We start from the raw sequence: 21,001 nt of genomic DNA, 5'->3' as shown, positions 1-21,001 counted from the left end.
TTGCCTGCGATCCAATGGAACTGTCCCACAACTGAAAACCCCGCCCACCTGTCTCTCCAGGCAGGCTCAATCAAAAAGTCAGATACTATTGAGACACATTCCCTCTCTCTCTCTCTCCGCCCCTTTCTATCTCCCCACTCTCTCTTCCCCGTCTCTTCTCTCTCTCTCTCCAGGTTACTCGTCAGATCCAGGAGCACGAGCAGGGCTCAGCGCTGAGGGAGCAGATGTCTGGCTATAAGAGGATGAGGCGACAGCACCAGAAACAGTTGATGGGCCTGGAGAACAAGCTGAAGGCTGAGATGGATGAGCACCAGCTGAGACTAGACAAAGAGCTGGAGAACCAGAGGAACACCTTCGGAGGAGAGGGGGACAAACTGGGCAAGAAACACCAGGCCATCCTGGAGAAGGAGGTGAGGGATGGTGGGACTGGAGGAAAGAAGGAGGGGTGGAGAACCAGAGTTTTGGAGGAGAGGGGGTCAAACCGGGAAAGATTAACATCATTTATTACTTTTCTCCCTTCATCACAATATTGTGGCTGTATCCAGGAAGGCCAAAGTTCCAAAAGCTGGGCCTAAAATAGTGTATAAGAGATCATACAAAATATTTTGCATGATGAAAGAAATATTTTGTTGGTATAATGTGATTAATAAGGAGCACTTGATGGATTTAGGAAATTGCTTCTTCCAATTATTGATACACATGGACCTGTTAAGAAACTGCTGGTTAGAACTGTTAACGCTCCATGGATTGATGAGGAATTGAACAACTGTAATGGTGAAGGAGATGGAGCAAAAGGTGTGGCTAATAAGTCTGGCTAACTTACTGCAAATTAAGAAATGATGTGACTAAACTCAACAAAAAGAAGAATAAACTGTATTATGAAGCCAAGATCAATTTATATAAAGAATGATGGAAAAACAACTTTGGAGTATTTTAAATATCAAATCAAATCAAATTTTATTTGTCACATACACATGGTTAGCAGATGTTAAATGCGAGTGTAGCGAAATGCTTGTGCTTCTAGTTCCGACAATGCAGTGATAACCAACAAGTAATCTAACTAACAATTCCAAAACTACTGTCTTGTACACAGTGTAAGGGGATAAGGAATATGTACATAAGGATATATGAATGAGTGATGGTACAGAGCAGCATACAGTAGATGGTATCGAGTACAGTATATACATATGAAATGAGTGTGTAGACAAAGTAAACAAAGTGGCATAGTTAAAGTGGCTAGTGATACATGTGTTACATAAGGATGCAGTCGATGATGTAGAGTACAGTATATACATATGCATATGAGATGAATAATGTAGGGTAAGTAACATTATATAAGGTAGCATTGTTTAAAGTGGCTAGTGATATATTTACATAATTCCCATCAATTCCCATTATTAAAATGGCTGGAGTTGGGTCAGTGTCAATGACAGTGTGTTGGCAGCAGCCACTCACTGTTAGTGGTGGCTGTTTAACAGTCTGATGGCCTTGAGATAGAAGCTGTTTTTCAGTCTCTCGGTCCCAGCTTTGATGCACCTGTACTGACCTCGCCTTCTGGATGATAGCGGGGTGAACAGGCAGTGGTTCGGGTGGTTGATGTCCTTGATGATCTTTATGGCCTTCCTGTAACAACGGGTGGTGTAGGTGTCCTGGAGGGCAGGTAGTTTGCCCCCGGTGATGCGTTGTGCAGTCCTCACTACCCTCTGGAGAGCCTTACGGTTGAGGGCGGAGCAGTTGCCGTACCAGGCGGTGATACAGCCCGCCAGGATGCTCTCGATTGTGCATCTGTAGAAGTTTGTGAGTGCTTTTGGTGACAAGCCGAATTTCTTCAGCCTCCTGAGGTTGAATAGGCGCTGCTGCGCCTTCTTCACGACGCTGTCAGTGTGAGTGGACCAATTCAGTTTGTCTGTGATGTGTATGCCGAGGAACTTAAAACTAGCTACCCTCTCCACTACTGTTCCATCGATGTGGATAGGGGGTGTTCCCTCTGCTGTTTCCTGAAGTCCACAATCATCTCCTTAGTTTTGTTGACGTTGAGTGTGAGGTTATTTTCCTGACACCACACTCCGAGGGCCCTCACCTCCTCCCTGTAGGCCGTCTCGTCGTTGTTGGTAATCAAGCCTACCACTGTTGTGTCGTCCGCAAACTTGATGATTGAGTTGGAGCGTGCGTGGCCACGCAGTCGTGGGTGAACAGGGAGTACAGGAGAGGGCTCAGAACGCACCCTTGTGGGGCCCCGTGTTGAGGATCAGCGGGGAGGAGATGTTGTTGCCTACCCTCACCACCTGGGGGCGGCCCGTCAGGAAGTCCAGTACCCAGTTGCACAGGGCGGGGTCGAGACCCAGGGTCTCGAGCTTGATGACGAGCTTGGAGGGTACTATGGTGTTGAATGCCGAGCTGTAGTCGATGAACAGCATTCTCACATAGGTATTCCTCTTGTCCAGGTGGGTTAGGGCAGTGTGCAGTGTGGTTGAGATTGCATCGTCTGTGGACCTATTTGGGCGGTAAGCAAATTGGAGTGGGTCTAGGGTGTCAGGTAGGGTGGAGGTGATATGGTCCTTGACTAGTCTCTCAAAGCACTTCATGATGACGGAAGTGAGTGCTACGGGGCGGTAGTCGTTTAGCTCAGTTACCTTAGCTTTCTTGGGAACAGGAACAATGGTGGCCCTCTTGAAGCATGTGGGAACAGCAGACTGGTATAGGGATTGATTGAATATGTCCGTAAACACACCGGCCAGCTGGTCTGCGCATGCTCTGAGGGCGCGGCTGGGGATGCCGTCTGGGCCTGCAGCCTTGCGAGGGTTAACACGTTTAAATGTCTTACTCACCTCGGCTGCAGTGAAGGAGAGACCGCATGTTTCCGTTGCAGGCCGTGTCAGTGGCACTGTATTGTCCTCAAAGCGGGCAAAAAGTTATTTAGTCTGCCTGGGAGCAAGACATCCTGGTCCGTGACTGGGCTGGATTTCATCTTGTAGTCCGTGATTGACTGTAGACCCTGCCACATGCCTCTTGTGTCTGAGCCGTTGAATTGAGATTCCACTTTGTCTCTGTACTGACGCTTAGCTTGTTTAATAGCCTTGCGGAGGGAATAGCTGCACTGGTTGTATTCAGTCATGTTGCCAGACACCTTGCCCTGATTAAAAGCAGTGGTTCGCGCTTTCAGTTTCACGCGAATGCTGCCATCAATCCACGGTTTCTGGTTAGGGAATGTTTTTATCGTTGCTATGGGAACGACATCTTCGACGCACGTTCTAATGAACTCGCACACCGAATCAGCGTATTCGTCAATATTCCCATCTGACGCAATACGAAACATGTCCCAGTCCACGTGATTGAAGCAGTCTTGGAGTGTTGAGTCAGCTTGGTCTGACCAGCGTTGGACAGACCTCAGCGTGGGAGCCTCTTGTTTTAATTTCTGCCTATAGGCAGGGATCAGCAAAATGGAGTCGTGGTCAGCTTTTCCGAAAGGGGGCGGGGCAGGGCCTTATATGCGTCGCGGAAGTTAGAGTAACAATGATCCAAGGTTTTACCACCCCTGGTTGCGCAATCGATATGCTGATAAAATTTAGGGAGTCTTGTTTTAAGATTGGCTTTGTTAAAATCCCCAGCTACAATGAATGCAGCCTCCGGATAAATGTTTTCCAGTTTGCAAAGAGTTAAATAAAGTTCGTTCAGAGCCATCGATGTGTCTGCTTGGGGGATATATACGGCTGTGATTATAATCGAAGAGAATTCTCTTGGAAGATAATGCGGTCTACATTTGATTGTGAGGAATTCTAAATCAGGTGAACAGAAGGATTTGAGTTCCTGTATGTTTCCTTCATCACACCATGTCCCGTTAGTCATGAGGCATACGCCCCGCCACTCTTCTTACCAGAGAGATGTTTGTTTCTGTCCGCGCGATGCGTGGAGAAACCCGTTGGCTGCACCGCCCTGGATAGCGTCTTCCCAGTAAGCCATGTTTCCGTAAAGCAAAGAACGTTACAGTCTCTGATGTCCCTCTGGAATGCCACCCTTGCTCGGATTTCATCAACCTTGTTGTCGAGAGACTGGACATTGGCAAGAAGAATACTGGGAAGTGGTGCGCGATGTGCCCTTTTTCGGAGTCTGACCAGAACACCGCCGCGTTTCCCTCTTTTTCGTAGTCGTTTCCTTGGGTCGCTGCAAGCGATCCATTCCGTTGTCCTGTTTGTAAGGCAGAACACAGGATCCGCGTCGCGGAAAACATATTCTTGGTCGTACTGATGGTGAGTTGACGCTGATCTTATATTCAGTAGTTCTTCTCGACTGTATGTAATGAAACCTAAGATGACCTGGGGTACTAATGTAAGAAATAACACGTAAAAATAAAATTATGGTCAGAAAGACACATTCAACCCCATCTTTTATTGAATTAGATGGCTTTTTCATCTCAACCATTTGATGTTGCCAATTATTTTGCTTATAGAGAAGGGCACCCAACATGTACTACACTGACACAAATGACTGAATAATTGGTTGAAAGAAATTGATAATAAGATTGTGAGCTGTACTGTTAGATTTCAGTGCAGCCTTTGAAATGATTGACCATAACATGTTTAAAAAACGTATTATGGTTTTTCAACCTCCGCTCTGAATCCATGATATGGCAATCTATCTAATATAACTCAAAGGGTTTTCTTTAATAGGAGCTTCTCTAATGTCAAACATGTCAAATGTGGTGTACCGCAGGGCAGCTCTCTAGGCCCTCTATTCTTTTCTATTTTTACCAGTGGCATTAAATGAAGCTTGTGTGTCCATGCATGCTGATGATTTAACCATATACACATCAGCAACCACAGCTAATGAAGTCACTGAAACCCTTAACAAAGAGTTGCAGTCTGTTTTGGAATGGGTGGCCAGTAATAAACTGGTCCTGAACATCTCTAAAACTAAGCATTGTATTTTGTACAAATCATTCCCTAAGTTCTAGACCTCAGCTGAATCTGGTAATGAATGGTGTGACTGTTGAATTACTTGGTGTTACCGAAGGTTGTAAATTATCATGGTTAAAACATAGGGGGGAAAAAAAGAGATGCTCCGCTTAAGGAGATGCTCTGCTTTTTTGATGACCACATTCCAAAAACAAGTCCTGCAGGCTCTAGTTTAGTCTAATCTTGATTATTGTCCAGTCGAGTGCTGCAAGGAAAGACCTAGTGCTGGCCCAGAACAGAGTGGAACATCTTGCTCTTCACTGTAATCAGAGGGCTGATATAAATACTTTGCTTGCCAGTCTCTTGGCTAAAGAGTTTAGGAGAGACTGACTGCATCACTTCTTATTTTTTTAAAGAAACGTTTTGAAAATCCCCAAATGTTTGCATCGTCAGCCTACACACACAGCTCTGTCCCCACCAGGGTTCTTTTCGCAGTCCCCAAATCCAGAACAAATTCAAGAAAGCATACAGTATTATATAGAGAGCTATTATTGCATGGAAATACGTTCCATCTGATATTGCTCAAATGAACAGCAAACCTGGTTTAAAAAAACATCTCACGGCACAACGCCTCTCCCTTATTTGACCTAGATAGTTTGTGTATGTATTAAAATGTAAGCTACGTGTGCCTTTAGAAAAAAAAATAATAATTGTAGTTCTGTTTTAGTCTAATATTCTGTATTATTTAATGTTTTGTGTGGACGCCAGGAAGAGTAGCTGCTGCTTTTGCAACAGCTAATGGGGATCCTAATAAAAATACCAAACACCTCCCTCTCTCTCTAGACAAAGGCAGGCCTAGCTGAGGAGAAGAAGTTCCAGCAGCATATCCTGAGCCAGCAGAAGAAAGAGCTGACAAGTCTACTGGAGTCTCAGAAACGCCAGTACCGCCAGCGCAAGGACCAGCTCAAAGAGGTACAACCTTATTCCAACCACACGACAACCTTATTCCAACCATTTCAGGACAACCATACAATTGCAGTCACTGACCCAGGTGTTTTGATTGGCTTGTGTCACCCCCTAACCCAGGGTTCCTCAACTGGCGGCCCGCAAGGCCAAATATTATTTGTCCCCCCAATTTTTCTTAGCAAAATATAAAACAAATAATAAATGTTTGGACATAAGAATGTAAAAACACCAGGAAAACAGCTCCACAAATCAGCTAAACATTTTCAGAAATCTGTTCCCAAGTATTCCCACGCATAGAGAACCAATGTAAGCAAGGTTTGAAATTGTTTTAATCAAACATGGTATCTGTTCTTGCGGTTAATTTGAAGTCTTCAAATGATTTGTAATCGTACGAATTTTTAATCACAGTGCAGCTGGCTCATCTGCTCTTTCTCTTCACTAATGATGCAGGTGTGTGTTCAGTCTTCGGCCTGTTCCCCGAGCCTATTCATTGATGCCTGAAATTGAGAGATGCAGCTTTTGATTGCCGATAGATGGGCCTAGTGCACGGTTCTGATTCCGTCTGTCTGGTGGCCGACCTTCCTATACAGTGCCCCTCCCTTCTCTCTCCATCCCTTTCTAGCTTGCTATGGGAGATGCAGGCAGCTCGAGATAATTTGATTGATAGTTAGTTCCTCTTCAGAAGCGGCATTCCTTTACAGACAAGTAAAATACCCGTTCAGTGGCACTTCGAAACCTTCTCTGGAGAAGGTTTTGTCGGCAATTAAAAAGCCTGAGTGTACCCTTAGACACAAAAACATGCCCTACCCGAGGCGCTTTCAATGGTATATGACTGTGGTACGTTTAACTTAATTGCCCGGCCCTAGTGTTCATACATACGTAATTGGACCATTACTCTGCAATTTTATGAGCAATTGTCACGTCCCTAGCTTCAACCCTTACCCCTGTGTTGTAATGAGTGGCTAGTGTCACTCTAACCCTTCCCCCTGTTGTTTTATACTAGGAACCGAATGAGAACCAGTCGACCCCTAAGTGGGAGAAGCAGGGGTGGCTGGTGTCACCCTCTAACCCTTCCCCCTGTGTTTCTACTAGGAACTGAATGAGAACCAGTCGACCCCTAAGCGGGAGAAGCAGGAATGGCTGGTGCGTCAGAAGGAGTGTCTGCAGCAGCTGCAGGCGGAGGAGGAGGCGGGGCTGCTGAGGAGACAGAGGCAGTATTATGAGCTGCAGTGTCGCCAGTACAAGAGGAAGATGCTGCTGGCCCGACACAATCTGGAACAAGATCTGCTCAGAGAGGTAAAGCAGACTTATTGTAATACCTATAGTAAAGGTATATTACTGGGGGAGATTGACCTGCTCAGAGAGGTCTCTCAGAGAGATTTAATTGGCAGATCTGTCCATCACCATCTAGCATAAGCCTTAAAACACCCCCCCCCTACATCACCACCATTATCGACTTCAAGCAGAAGTTAACTTAGAAATAGTTATTATATGTAAACTTTATATGCCTCAAATCAGAATCAATTTGGCATCCCAAAAATAATATGGCTAATGTGCAAAAAATTATTTTGATTGACAATTTTGGCATTTTTCAAAGTCACATCTAATACAACTGTTGCCTCGATTTAGAGCCACATGTCATAGTTGTGTGATTCACACAAAATATGAATTGATTAGCAATAGGTTTGGGCATTATCCATATTTTCATATCGTCATACCATCCTTCTCTCATCCCGGGATTTACGGTACTACCGGTTTAGTACACAAGGATGCGCCAAACAACACAAAGCCCATTGGGTGTCTATTACTAGAATGCTAACCAAATTAGTACGAGTAATAGCACATTTCCATGGATTCTGCTTGCTATATATGCTAACGAGCGCAAATGAAAAACATGAATTGCAAGACTGGCAATCCAGGTCGTAAAGTTATAAACTCAACAAAAAAAGATATGTCCCCTTTTCAGGACCCTGTCTTTCAAAGATAATTTGTAAAAATCCCAATAATTTCACAGATCTTCATTGTAAAGGGTTTAAACACTGTTTCCCATGAACCATAAACAATTAATGAACATGCACCTGTGGAACGGTCGTTAAGACACTAACAGCTTACAGATGGTAGGCAAGTAAGGTCACAGTTATGAAAACTTAGGACACTAAAGAGGCCTTTCTACGGACTCTGGAAAACACCAAAAGAAAGATGCCCAGGGTCCCTGCTCATCTGCGTGAACGTGCCTTTGGCATGCTGCAAGTGCCTTTGGCATGCTGCATGAGGACTGCAGGTGTGGCCAGGGCAATAAATTGCAATGTCCATACTGTGAGACGCCTAAGACAGCGCTACAGGGATACCGGACGGACAGTTTATTGTTCTCTGGGTGGCAGACCATGTGTAACAACACCTGCACAGGATCAGTACATCCGAACATCACACTTGCGGGACAGGTACAGGATGGCAACAACAACTGCCCGAGTTACACTAGGAACGCACAATCCCTCCATCAGTGCTCAGACTGTCCCAAATAGGCAGAGAGAGGTTGGACTGAGAGCTTGTAGGCCTGTTGTCTGGTGAGGACCAGCCTTACATCACCGTCAACATCACCTATGGGCACAAACCCACCGACGCTGGACTAGACAGGACTGGCAAAACGAGTCTCTTTTGTCTCACCAGGGTTGATAGTCGGATTCTGTTTATCGTCGAAGGATTGAGTGTTACACCGAGACTAGTACTCTGGAGCAGGATCGAGGTGGAGGGTCCATCTGAGGGCGTCACAGCGTCATCGGACTGAGCTTGTTGTCATTGCAGGCAATCTCGCTGTGCTTTACAGGGAAGACATCCTCCTCCCTCATGTGGTACCCTTCCTGCAGGCTCATTTTGACATGACCCTCCAGCATGACAATGCCACCAGCCATACTGCTCGTTCTGTGCGTGATTTCCTGTGAGGGCTAGAGCCATTCCCCCCCCCCAGAAATGTCCCGGAACTTGCAGGTGCCTTAGTGGAGGAGTGTGGTAACATCTCACGGCAAGAACTGGCAAAGCTGGTGCAGTCTTTGAGGAAATGCACTGCACAGTACTTAATGCAGCTGGTGGCCACGCCAGATACTGACCCCCCCCACATGTCTGTGGAACCTGTTCAGTTTGTCTGTTGTTGAATCTTATGTTCATACAAATATTTAGTTTGCTGAAAGTAAACACAGTTGACAGGGAGAGGACGTTTCTTTTTTTGCTGAGTTTACATGCACGGTTATGAGCTAATGAATGTGAATGATAAATGTTAAAAATAGAATGGCCATGCATCGTTTTTGTTAACTCACTCACTATTAAGCTAATTATTGCTGAATGTGTTGCTCTAATGTATTTTCTGTGAAGGAAAACTATAGTTGGATATCCCTGATCACAACACTGACTTTCGATACAAAACACGACCCGTGTCAATACACAGCCTGACTCACCTGATCCTGCTTTCTCCCATTGCGCTATGTACAAACACATCACTGGCTGAACTGTTCTGGGGAACTACGGTATGCTTCATAATGTGACAGGTGAAATGAGAAAGGCAATCTGCTTTATCTCAAAGTATTGCACATGTTAACTGCAACAATTAACGACTTCACTGAGTTATAGTTCATAGGAAATCAGTCAATACATTTATTCGTCCCGAGTCTATGGCGGGCATATGCTCACCCACTGGGGAGCCCCAGACCCAGCCAATCGTAATGCGTTTTTCCCAAAAAGGGCTTTATTACAGACAGAAATACTCAGTTTCATCAGCTGTCCGGGTGGCTGGTCTTAGACGATTCCACAGGTGAAGATTCCAGATGTGGAGGTCCTGGGTTGGCATGGTTACACATGGTCTGCAGTTGTGAGGCCGGTTGGACGTACTGCTAAATTCTCTAAAACGTTATGGTCGAAAAGTGAACGTTAAATGCTCTGGTGGACATTCCTGCCAATTGCACGCTCCTTCAACTTGAGACATCTGTTAGTCTTTCTATTGTCCCCAGTACAAGGTGTATCTGTGTAATGATCATGCTGTTTTTAATTAGCTTCTTGATATGCCATCTTGGCAAAGGAGTAATACTCACTTACAGGGATGTAAACAAGATTCTGCCCAAAATTGTAGAGAAATAAGTGTTTTGTGCATATGGAACATTTCTGGGATATTTTATATCAGCTCATGAAATATGGGAGCAACACTTTGGGTTCATATTTTCGAGGAAATAGACTGTAAGGTGTAGGTGTGGGGCGAGGCTTAACCCAGTCCCTGGGCCTCTCGCACCTCGCCCAATCCCCGACACGTATTTGGACCCCTTGACTTTTTTCCACATTTGATCGTTTTCTAAAATTGTTTATTTTCCCTCAATCTACACTGCAGTGACAAAGCAAGAAATGTTTGCTAGGAACATAATAAATATTCAGACCCTTTACTCGGTACTTAAAATCCCCTTTGGCAGTGATTACAGCCTCGAGTTTTCTTGGGTACAAGCTTGGCACACTTGTATTTGGGGAGTTTTTTTTTTCTCTGAAGATCCTCTCAAGCTCGGTCAGGTTGGATGGGGAGTGTCGCAGCACAGCTTTGCCATTATGGGGTATTGTGAGGAAATAGTTTAATTCCATACATTTTAGAATAAGGCTATGTGGAAAAAGTCCATGTCTGATTCCTTCCTGAAGGCAACATATTTTCAATAAACAAAAATAGTAATTTTGTTAAACTAGTGTACAAAACAGATCTACTGCTTCTTAAACTTGATTTCAATGGGAATTGATCAGGCACCCAAGTTACAAAAACATATTTATTAACTGAAGTAGCCTATTTAAAATTAACAATGGTGTGTGTGGTTGTATGCATAGCTGTGGTGTTGAAAGGTGCCAAAAAAAAACAAATCGGCAACAACCAAAATCTAAGTGTGTCTGCATGGAGAGATTCTCCTCCATGAATGGGGTAAAGGCACACACAGAGAACACCTCTGGGGAAACTCTGCGCTCTCATCGGGAATCCCTACAATTGATGGCCTATTGGAAACCACTGGAGATGGAGACACAGGCCATACACGCTCACCAGCCAAGTTATTCCCGAAGATAACGTCGATACCCTCAATAGGCAACGAACAACCTCACCTTTCACCAGTTTAGAATCCCACATCAGTTTTTGCAATGGAACTGACAGAGTTCAAACCTATTCCCCTAATTAAAACACTATTCCCCCGAATCAGTCTCCGCAGAGAAGGGCAACACAGACGATCAGAGGCACCTTTGTCTCTCAAGATCTTCACTGGCACTTGGTCGTTACTTCCTGACATTGACACAAAACCCTCCATAGTGAAAGGCAAATAATCTGGGTCAATATGGACTTTCCCATGCCCCTGGGCATGAGAGAGTTACAAGAGTGAACTGATGTGGGACAGGCGCTGCTAATGCCTTGGGCTTAGGTTTAACATAAGCACTGCATTTACCCTGAGAACAATCACATTTATTTATAAAGCTATTCTTACATCAGCTGATGTCACAAAGTGCGGTACAGAAACCCAGCCTAAAACCCCAAACAGCAAGCAATGCAGTTGTAGAAGCACGGTGGCTAGGAAAAACTGGAAAGGCAAGATGTTCTAATGTTCATAGATGACCAGCAGGGTCAAATAATAATCACAGTGGTTGTAGAGGGTGCAACAGGTCAGCACCTCAGGAGTAAATGTCAGTTAGCTTTTCATAGCCGATCATTCAGGGTATCTCTACCAGAGGTCGACCGACTATGATTTTTCAACACTGATGCCGATTATTGGAGGACCAAAAAAGCCGATACCGATTTATTTTTTAAATTGATTTGTAATAATGACTATTACAACAATACTGAATGAACACTTATTTTAACTTATTAGAATACATCAATAAAATCAATTTAGCCTCAAGTAAATAATGAAACATTTTCAATTTGGTTTAAATAATGCAAAAACAAAGTGTTGGAGAAGAAAGTAAAAGTGCAATATGTGCTATGTAAGAAAGTTAACGTTTCAGTTCCTTGCTCAGAACATGAGAATATATGAAAGCTGGTGGTTCCTTTTTAACATGAGTCTTCAATATTCCCAGGTAAGAAGTTTTAGGTTGTAGTTATTATAAGAATTACAGGGCTATTTCCCTCTATACCATTTGTATTTCATTAAGCTTTGGCTATTGGATGTTCTTATAGGCACTTTAGTATTGCCAGTGTAACAGTATAGCTTCCGTCCCTCTCCTCGCTCCTCCCTGGGCTCGAGCCAGCAACACAACGACAACAGCCACCACACCGAAGCAGCGTTAGCCATGCAGAGCAAGGGAAACAACCACCCCAAGGCTCAGAGCGAGTGAAGTTTGAAACGCTATTAGCGTGCGCTAACTAGCTAGCCATTTCACTTCGGTCACACCAGCCTCATCTCGGGAGTTGATAGGCTTGAAGTCATAAACAGCGCAATGTTGACGCACAACGAAGAGCTGCTGGCAAAGCGCACGAAAGTGCTGTTTGAATTAATGTTTACGCGCTTGCTTCTGCCTACCACCACTCAGTCAGATACTTGTATGCTCATTCAGATTATTCGCAACACAGGACACGCTAGATAATATCTAGTAATATCATCAACCATGTGTAGTTAACTAGTGGTGATTGTTTTTTATAAGATAAGTATAATGCTAGCTAGCAACTTGGTTTACTGCATTCGCGTAACAGGAGTGCAACGAGAGAGGCAGGTCGTTATTGCATTGGACTAGTTAACTGTAAGTTTGCAAGATTGGATCCCCCGAGCTGACAAGTTGAAAATCTGTTGTTCTGCCCCTGAACAAGGCAGTTAACCCACCGTTCCTAGGCCGTCATTGAAAATGTGTTCTTAACTGACTTGCCTAGATAAATCAAGGTATAACATTTATTTAAAAAATAAATGTATAAAAAAATTAATATATTGGCAAATCGGCCCCCCAAAAATAGCGATTTACGATTGTTATGAAAACTTTAAATCGGCCCTAATTAATCGGCTATTCCGATTAATCGCTCAACCTCTAATCTCTACCACTCTTGCTGTCTCTAGAGAGTCGAAAACAGCAGGTCAGGTAGCATGTCCGGTGAACAGGTCAGTGTTCCATAGCCGCAAGCAGAACAGTTGAAACTGGAGCAGCAGCACGACCAGGTGGACTGGGGACAGCAAGGAGTCATCAGGCCAGGTAGTCCTGAGGCATGGTCCTAGGGCTCAGGTCCTCCGAGAAAGAGAATTAGAGAGCATACTTAAATTCACACAGGACACCGGATAAGACAAGAGAAATACTCCAGATATAACAGACTGACCCTAGCCCCCCAACACAAACTATTGCAGCATAAATACTGGAGGCTGAACAGGACATTCGTTTTTCCAATGACCTGAACCCTGACAGTAGTAACACTCTTGACCGAAGTCAGCTTTACCACGGGTGCCAGGCTTAACTAGGGCTCAGACAGAGCGACCATTGTAGCAAAACGGGGCGATGGCGAGTCCTCGGCAGAGGCTGCCCAGTGGTAACTTGTAGTGTATATATATCAACCTGAGAGAATTTTAGACGTCTATGACAAATTTCAACCTGGTAGTGATCAGCGATCTTCAAGTTCTTTAGTACATAATTCTAACAGTTAGTCTGATGGACAGCGAATTAACTCATCTACATAAGACGCCATAGTCACAAGTAAATTCTCAAAATAATCTCGCTCTTCCCCTCTGCTGAGCACACCAGACCACAACAAGAGAAATCTTTTGCTTGACATCATGGGAAAATCAAAAGACATCAGCTAAGACCTCAGGAAAACAAATTGTAGCCAAGTCTGGTTCATCCTTGGGAGCAATTTCCAAACGCCTGCAGGTACCACGTTCATCTGTACAAACAATAGTACGCAAGTATAAATACCGTGGGACCACGCAGCCATCATACCGCTCAGGAAGGAGACACTTTCTGTCTCCTAGAGATGAACATACTTTGGTGCGAAAATTGCAAATCAATCTCAGAACAGCAAAGGACCTTGTGAAGATGCTGGAGGGAAACGGGTACCTTTAGTATCTATTTCCACAGTAAAACGAGTCCACATTTCGACAACCTGAAAGGCCGCTCAGCAAGGAGGAAGCCACTGTTCCAAAACCGCCATAAAAAAAGCCAGACTACAGTTTGCAACTGCACATGGGGACAAAGATCGTACTCTTTGGAGAAATGTCCTCTGGTCCGATGAAACAAAAATAGAGCTGTCTGGCCATAATGACCATTGTTATGTTTGGAGGGAAAAGGGTGATGCTTGCAAGCCGAAGAACACCATCCCAACCGTGAAGTATAGGGGTGGAAGCATCATGTTGTGGGGGTGCTTTGTTGCAGGAGGGACTAGTGCACTTCACAAAATAGATGGTATCAGAGGAAGGATAATTATGTGGATATTGCAGCAACAATCAAGACATCAGTCAGGAAGTTAAAGCTTGGTTGCAAATTGGTCTTCCAGATGGACAATGACCCCAAGGATACTTCCAAAGTTGTGGCAAAATGGCTTAACTTGTTATGGCTGCAATCCCGTTAACGGGAGCGATATGACAACAGCCAGTCAGTGTAGGGCGCCATTTTCAAAACATCAAAAATCTCATTAACATTCCTCAAACATACATGTATCTCATACCATTGTAAAGCTATTCTTGTTGTTAATCCCACAACCGTGTCCGATTTCAAATATGCCTTACAGCAAAAGCACAACAAACGATTGTTAGGTCACCACATATAGTCACAGAAAAACACAGCCGTTTTTTCCCCAGCCAAAGATAGGAGTTTCAAAAAGCAGAAATAGAGATAAAATGAATCACTAACCTTTGATCTTCATCAGATGACACTCATAGGACTTCATGTTACACAATACATGTATGTTTTGTTTGATACGGTTCATATTTATCAAAATATGAGTTTACATTGGCGCGTTACATTCACTAGTTCCAAAAACATCCAGTGATTTTGCATAGACACATCATTCAACAGAAATACTCATCATAAATGTAGATGATAATACAATTAATACAAGTACAAGTAGATGATAATACATGGAATTATAGATTTACCTCTCCTTAATGCAGCCGCTGTGTCGGATTTCAAAAAACCTTTACGGAAAAGCCAGCCATGCAATAATCTGAGATGGCGCTCAGAAACATTTGTCACAATAGCCGCCATGTTGACATCAACATAAACAAGAAATTACATGATAAATATTCCTTTCCTTTGATCTACATCAGAAAGCACTCCAGGAATCCCAGGTCCACAATAAATGTTTGTTTTGTTCGAAAATGTCTAATTTATGTCCAAATACCTTCTTTTGTTAGCGCGTTTGGTATACATATCCAAACGCTCATTCTGGTTAGCGTTACATTGGACAAAAACTTCAAAAGGTTATATACAGGTCGAAGAAACATTTCAAACTATGTACAGAATCAATCATTAGTGTGTTTCTAACATGTACCTTCAATAAAGTTCCAACCGGACTATTCCTTGTCTTCATGAGCCATGGAACTCAAGTGACTACCATGAGGAATAAACATGATCAGAAAATGGCTGACTGCCAGACACCTGACTGATTCTGCTATCATTCACTCCCACAACACCATAGAAGTCTCATTATAATTTACATTTACATTTACATTTAAGTCATTTAGCAGACGCTCTTATCCAGAGCGACTTACAAATTGGTGCATTCACCTTATGACATCCAGTGGAACAGCCACTTTACAATAGTGCATCTAAATATTTTAAGGGGGGTGAGAAGGATTACTTTATCCTATCCTAGGTATTCCTTAAAGAGGTGGGGTTTCAGGTGTCTCCGGAAGGTGGTGATTGACTCCGCTGTCCTGGCGTCGTGAGGGAGTGTGTTCCACCATTGGGGAGCCAGAGCAGCGAACAGTTTTGACTGGGCTGAGCGGGAACTGTACTTCCTCAGTGGTAGGGAGGCGAGCAGGCCAGAGGTGGATGAACGCAGTGCCCTTGTTTGGGTGTAGGGCCTGATCAGAGCCTGGAGGTACTGAGGTGCCGTTCCCCTTACAGCTCCGTAGGCAAGCACCATGGTCTTGTAGCGGATGCGAGCTTCAACTGGAAGCCAGTGGAGAGAGCGGAGGAGCGGGGTGACGTGAGAGAACTTGGGAAGGTTGAACACCAGACGGGCTGCGGCGTTCTGGATGAGTTGTAGGGTTTAATGGCACAGGCAGGGAGCCCAGCCAACAGCGAGTTGCAGTAATCCAGACGGGAGATGACAAGTGCCTGGATTAGGACCTGCGCCGCTTCCTGTGTGAGGCAGGGTCGTACTCTGCGGATGTTGTAGAGCATGAACCTACAGGAACGGGCCACCGCCTTGATGTTAGTTGAGAACGACAGGGTGTTGTCCAGGATCACGCCAAGGTTCTTAGCGCTCTGGGAGGAGGACACAATGGAGTTGTCAACCGTGATGGCGAGATCATGGAACGGGCAGTCCTTCCCCGGGAGGAAGAGCAGCTCCGTCTTGCCGAGGTTCAGCTTGAGGTGGTGATCCGTCATCCACACTGATATGTCTGCCAGACATGCAGAGATGCGATTCGCCACCTGGTCATCAGAAGGGGGAAAGGAGAATATGAATTGTGTGTCGTCTGCATAGCAATGATAGGAGAGACCATGTGAGGTTATGACAGAGCCAAGTGACTTGGTTTATAGCGAGAATAGGAGAGGGACTAGAACAGAGCCCTGGGGGACACCAGTGGTGAGAGCGCGTGGTGAGGAGACAGATTCTCGCCACGCCACCTGGTAGGAGCGACCTGTCAGGTAGGACGCAATCCAAGCGTGGGCCGCGCCGGAGATGCCCAACTCGGAGAGGGTGGAGAGGAGGATCTGATGGTTCACAGTATCGAAGGCAGCCGATAGGTCTAGAAGGATGAGAGCAGAGGAGAGAGAGTTAGCTTTAGCGGTGCGGAGCGCCTCCGTGATACAGAGAAGAGCAGTCTCAGTTGAATGACTAGTCTTGAAACCTGACTGATTTGGATCAAGAAGGTCATTCTGAGAGATAGCGGGAGAGCTGGCCAAGGACGGCACGTTCAAGAGTTTTGGAGAGAAAAGAAAGAAGGGATACTGGTCTGTAGTTGTTTACATCGGAGGGATCGAGTGTAGGTTTTTTCAGAAGGGGTGCAACTCTCGCTCTCTTGAAGACGGAATTTTTATTTCTATTGATGGTTGACATCTAGTGGAACCCCTAGGCAGTACAACATATCTCAAGGGGATTTCATTGGTGAATACATACAAAGCTCAGATTTCTCACTTTTTTATTTCTCCTCAGGATTTTGCTTGTCATGAGTTCTGTTATACTCGGACATCATTCAAACAGTTTTAGACATCAAAACTATGAAATAACACATATGAAATCATGTAGTAACAAAGTGTTAAACAAAATATATTTTCTATTTGCGATTCTTCAAATAGCCACCCTTTGCCTTGACAGCTTTGCACACTCTTGGCATTTTCTCAACCAGCTTCATGAGGTAGTCACCCCCTTGTTAAAACTGTATTTGTAGAATTTCTTTCCTTAATGCATTTGAGCCAATCCATTGTTGTGACAAGGTCGGGGTGGTATACAGGAAATCGCCCTATTAAAGTAAAAGACCAAGTCCATTTTATGGCAAGAACAGCTTAAATAAGCAAAGAGAAACGACAGTCCATTATTACTTTAAGATATGAAGGTCAGTCAATAAATAACATTTCAAGAACCTTAAGTTTCTTCAAGTGCATTCGCATAAACCAACAAGCGCTATGATGAAACTGCCTCTTGAGGACCGCCACAGGAAGGGAAGACCCAGAGTTACCTCTGCTGCAGAGGATAAGTTCAGTAGAGTTATATGCACCTCAGATTGCAGCCCAAATAAATGCTTTCACAGAGTTCAAGTAATGGACACATCTCAACATCAACTGTTCAGAGGAGGCTGTGTGAATCAGGCCTTCATGGTTGTATTGTTGCATAGAAACCACTACTAAAGGACACCAATAAGAAGAAGAGACTTGCTTGGGCCAAGAAACACAAGCAATGGGCATTAGACCAGTGAAAAACGTTTTTGAGATTTTTGGTTCCAACGGCCCTGTCTTTGAGACGCAAAATAGGTGAACAGATCTACGCATTTGTGGTTCCCACCGTGAAGCATGGAGGTGTAATGGGGTGGGGGTGCTTTGCTAGTGATGCTGTCAATTATTTATTTAGAATTCAAGGCACACTTAACCAGCATGGCTACCACAGCCTTCTGCGGCGATACACTATCCCATCTGGTGTGTGTGTGTATATATTCATACATACACACACACAAAAGCTACTTAATTGTATTGTGATCACTTGGTTGACACGTTTCCTACCCTCTCTCACTCCCTCTCCATCTTTTTTCCCATACATGTTTCTTTCCCTTTCCCCAACTCTCTCTGTGGGCTCTCTCCCTTCTCCCCTCCCTCCAGGACCTGAACAAGAAGCAGACCCAGAGGGACCTGGAGTGTGCCATGCTGCTGAGGCACCACGAGTCCACCCAGGAGCTGGAGTTCCGTCAGCTGGGGGCGGTGCAGCGTACGCGGGCCGACCTGATCCGCACGCAGCACCAGACTGAGCTCACCAACCAGATGGAGTACAACAAGCGGAGGGAGCAGGAACTCCGGCAGAAACACACCGTGGAGGTCCGCCAGCAGCCCAAGAGCCTCAAGGTAAGGCTCCCTCTCGCCCTTCCTTCCCCCTCTCTCGCCTTCCTTTCCTCCTTCCCTCACACTCCTTTCTCCCCTCCTTCCCTCACTCTCCTTTCTCCCCTCCTTCCCTCACTCTCCTTTCTCCCCTCTCCCAGTCCAAGGAGCTCCAGATCAAGCGTCAGTTCCAGGACACGTGTAAGATCCAGACGCGTCAGTACAAGGCCCTGAGGAACCATCTGTTGGAGAGCACTCCCAAGGCCGACCACAAGGCGGTGCTCAAGAGGCTGAAGGAGGAGCAGACCAGGAAACTGGCCATCCTGGCCGAGCAATACGACCACTCCATCAACGACATGCTGTCCACACAGGCTGTGAGTAAGGCAAGGACCCTACCGTGCACCTCTCATACACCTGACAACTACAACGACGCAGTACTACAAAACAACTACACACACACGCAGAGAGACATAACCCACACAAAGACACGCACATACTGCAGATCACACCCACCATACACACCCAACTATACATCTACATATTAAACCAGCCACACCAAAAATGTATACCAACAAACTTCAGTTCAACAAACACCTACTACGTCCATGCTAAGCTCTAGAACTACTAAAATGACAAATTAGGACTACAAATCCCACATTTTGAGTGGTAGACATCCCCAAACCGTCCATTAGACCAGGGTGTGCTCTACTGACGTCCACTCCCCCCCTTTCTCCTCTAGCTGCGATTGGACGAGACCCAGGAAGCAGAATACCAGGTGCTGCGGATGCAGCTGCAGCAGGAGTTGGAGCTGCTGAACGCTTACCAGAGCAAGATCAAGATCCACACAGACTCTCAGCACGAGAGAGAAGCCAAGGACCTGGAGCAAAGGGTGTCCATCCGCAGGGCCCTGCTGGAACAGAGGGTGAGAGCGACACGGAGAGATGGAGCGGAGGGGTGTCTGAAGGGAGTGTGTGTTTGTACAATATAGATGACACCAAAAAGGAGAGGCCACTTAAAATATTATTTTTCTCTCCCCTCGTCCCTCTCTCTCTCTTAGATTGAGGAAGAGATGCTGTCTCTGCAGAACGAGCGTTCAGAGCGTATCCGTACTCTACTGGAGCGCCAGGCACGGGAAATCGAGGCATTTGACTCGGAGAGCATGCGTCTTGGCTTCAGCAACATGGCTCTGACGGGCATCCCCGCCGAGGCCTTCAACCAGGGCTACCCCAATCCCAGCCCCTCCTCTGGCCCCGGGGGCTGGCCCTCTCGCCCTGTTCCTCGCTCCGGGAGCCACTGGAGCCACGGTGTGCAGAACTCTGTGGCGCCCCCTTCGTGGCGTAGCCAGAACAGCTGCAGCGGTGGAGGAGGTTTCAGCCGTGCCGAGTCGATCACTTTGTCTCACGGCCTGGGGAGGGATAGTGAGATGAACATGAGTGGTAGAGGCCACTCCTCCAACTCCTCATCTTCCTCCTCTTCCTCGTCCTCCCACCACCATCACCATCACCAGCAGCAGCAGCAGCAGCAGCAACACTACCTCCCCCAGCACTACCACCACCACCACCAGAGCACGCCACACCTGTACCGAGAGAGCCGCGAGCGCGAGGACCGCGAGAGGGAGAGAGAGTGGGGGGGTGGTGGAGGACACCAACACCATAACCACGGGGGAGGAGTTCATCACCACCACCTCTCCCAACACGCCTCAGCCCAGTCCCTGGCTCTCCTGCCACCTCCGCCTCCCCCACCACCTATCTCCCTCTACTCCTCCTCGCCGCCCTCCTCTTCCTCCTCCTCGTCTTCCCAGGGAGGGGGATACGGGGGTCTGGTTGCCAGGGGCCCCAGCCTGATGGCCCTGAGGAACAGCCCCCAGCCCCTGAGGAGGACGGCCTCAGGGGGGCCCGGCGGGGCAGGGGGGGGCGAGGGGGTTCTGAGCCGGAGCACCTCGGTCACCTCACACATCTCCAACGGCTCCCACCTCTCCTACTCTTAAAGGGGAAGGGCAACGATAGGCTCCACCCCTCAGTCTTAAAGGGGCGGGGTGAGAGAACAAACCAAGCCTGCCCTTTCTCTGAGGTTGCCTCTGAAACGATACTCTAACCCTCTCATATGAGGAATAGGGTGTCGTTTGAGATATTCCATGCAGTAAGTGGGGGGGGTTGAATGTCCCTGATCTCACTTCTTTCTACCAGAGTGTTTGTTCATGGAGGGGGTGGTGCTAAAACAGGTTTACCACCACAAAGGGCGGAGCCAAAGCAGGTCCATCATTCCTATTGTTCAAGGTGATTTTTATTGTTGGATGAGGTCATCTCTCTCACAAATTCAGGAGAAGGGTTTAGATGAGGGAGGGGGCGGGGCTATTAACAGTAAGGTCAGACAGGGCTGGCCACCAGTAGGGGTCAGTTGAGCAGACTAGCTGCTTAGATTAGACAGACACCTGAGAGTATAACAATGTCTGCACAGACGGGAGAGACACAAGTGGGAGG

The 21,001-nt window shown here is 46.0% G+C and overlaps 1 protein-coding gene across 3 annotated transcripts in view; it reads left to right on the top strand.

Annotated features, from left to right (window-relative positions):
• The window catches only part of LOC118384312 (serine/threonine-protein kinase TAO2-like), a 45,478-nt gene extending 24,810 nt beyond the window's left edge, over positions 1-20,668 (top strand). For 2 of the 3 annotated variants that reach the window (XM_052518467.1, XM_052518466.1), the window contains 7 exons: positions 174-410; positions 5,736-5,864; positions 6,951-7,154; positions 18,309-18,548; positions 18,683-18,904; positions 19,261-19,443; positions 19,579-20,668. In XM_052518467.1, the coding sequence (XP_052374427.1) occupies positions 174-410; positions 5,736-5,864; positions 6,951-7,154; positions 18,309-18,548; positions 18,683-18,904; positions 19,261-19,443; positions 19,579-20,508 (2,145 nt within the window). In that variant the 3' untranslated portion in view covers positions 20,509-20,668. The remainder of the gene's footprint in view (positions 1-173; positions 411-5,735; positions 5,865-6,950; positions 7,155-18,308; positions 18,549-18,682; positions 18,905-19,260; positions 19,444-19,578) is intronic. The other variant, XM_052518468.1, reaches the window with a different exon arrangement.
• The last annotated feature ends 333 nt before the right edge of the window (positions 20,669-21,001 follow it).

Source organism: Oncorhynchus keta, chromosome 5 (assembly GCF_023373465.1).
Source record: "Oncorhynchus keta strain PuntledgeMale-10-30-2019 chromosome 5, Oket_V2, whole genome shotgun sequence".
NCBI lineage: Eukaryota > Metazoa > Chordata > Actinopteri > Salmoniformes > Salmonidae > Oncorhynchus > Oncorhynchus keta.
This window is presented reverse-complemented; position numbering and strand designations above follow the sequence as displayed.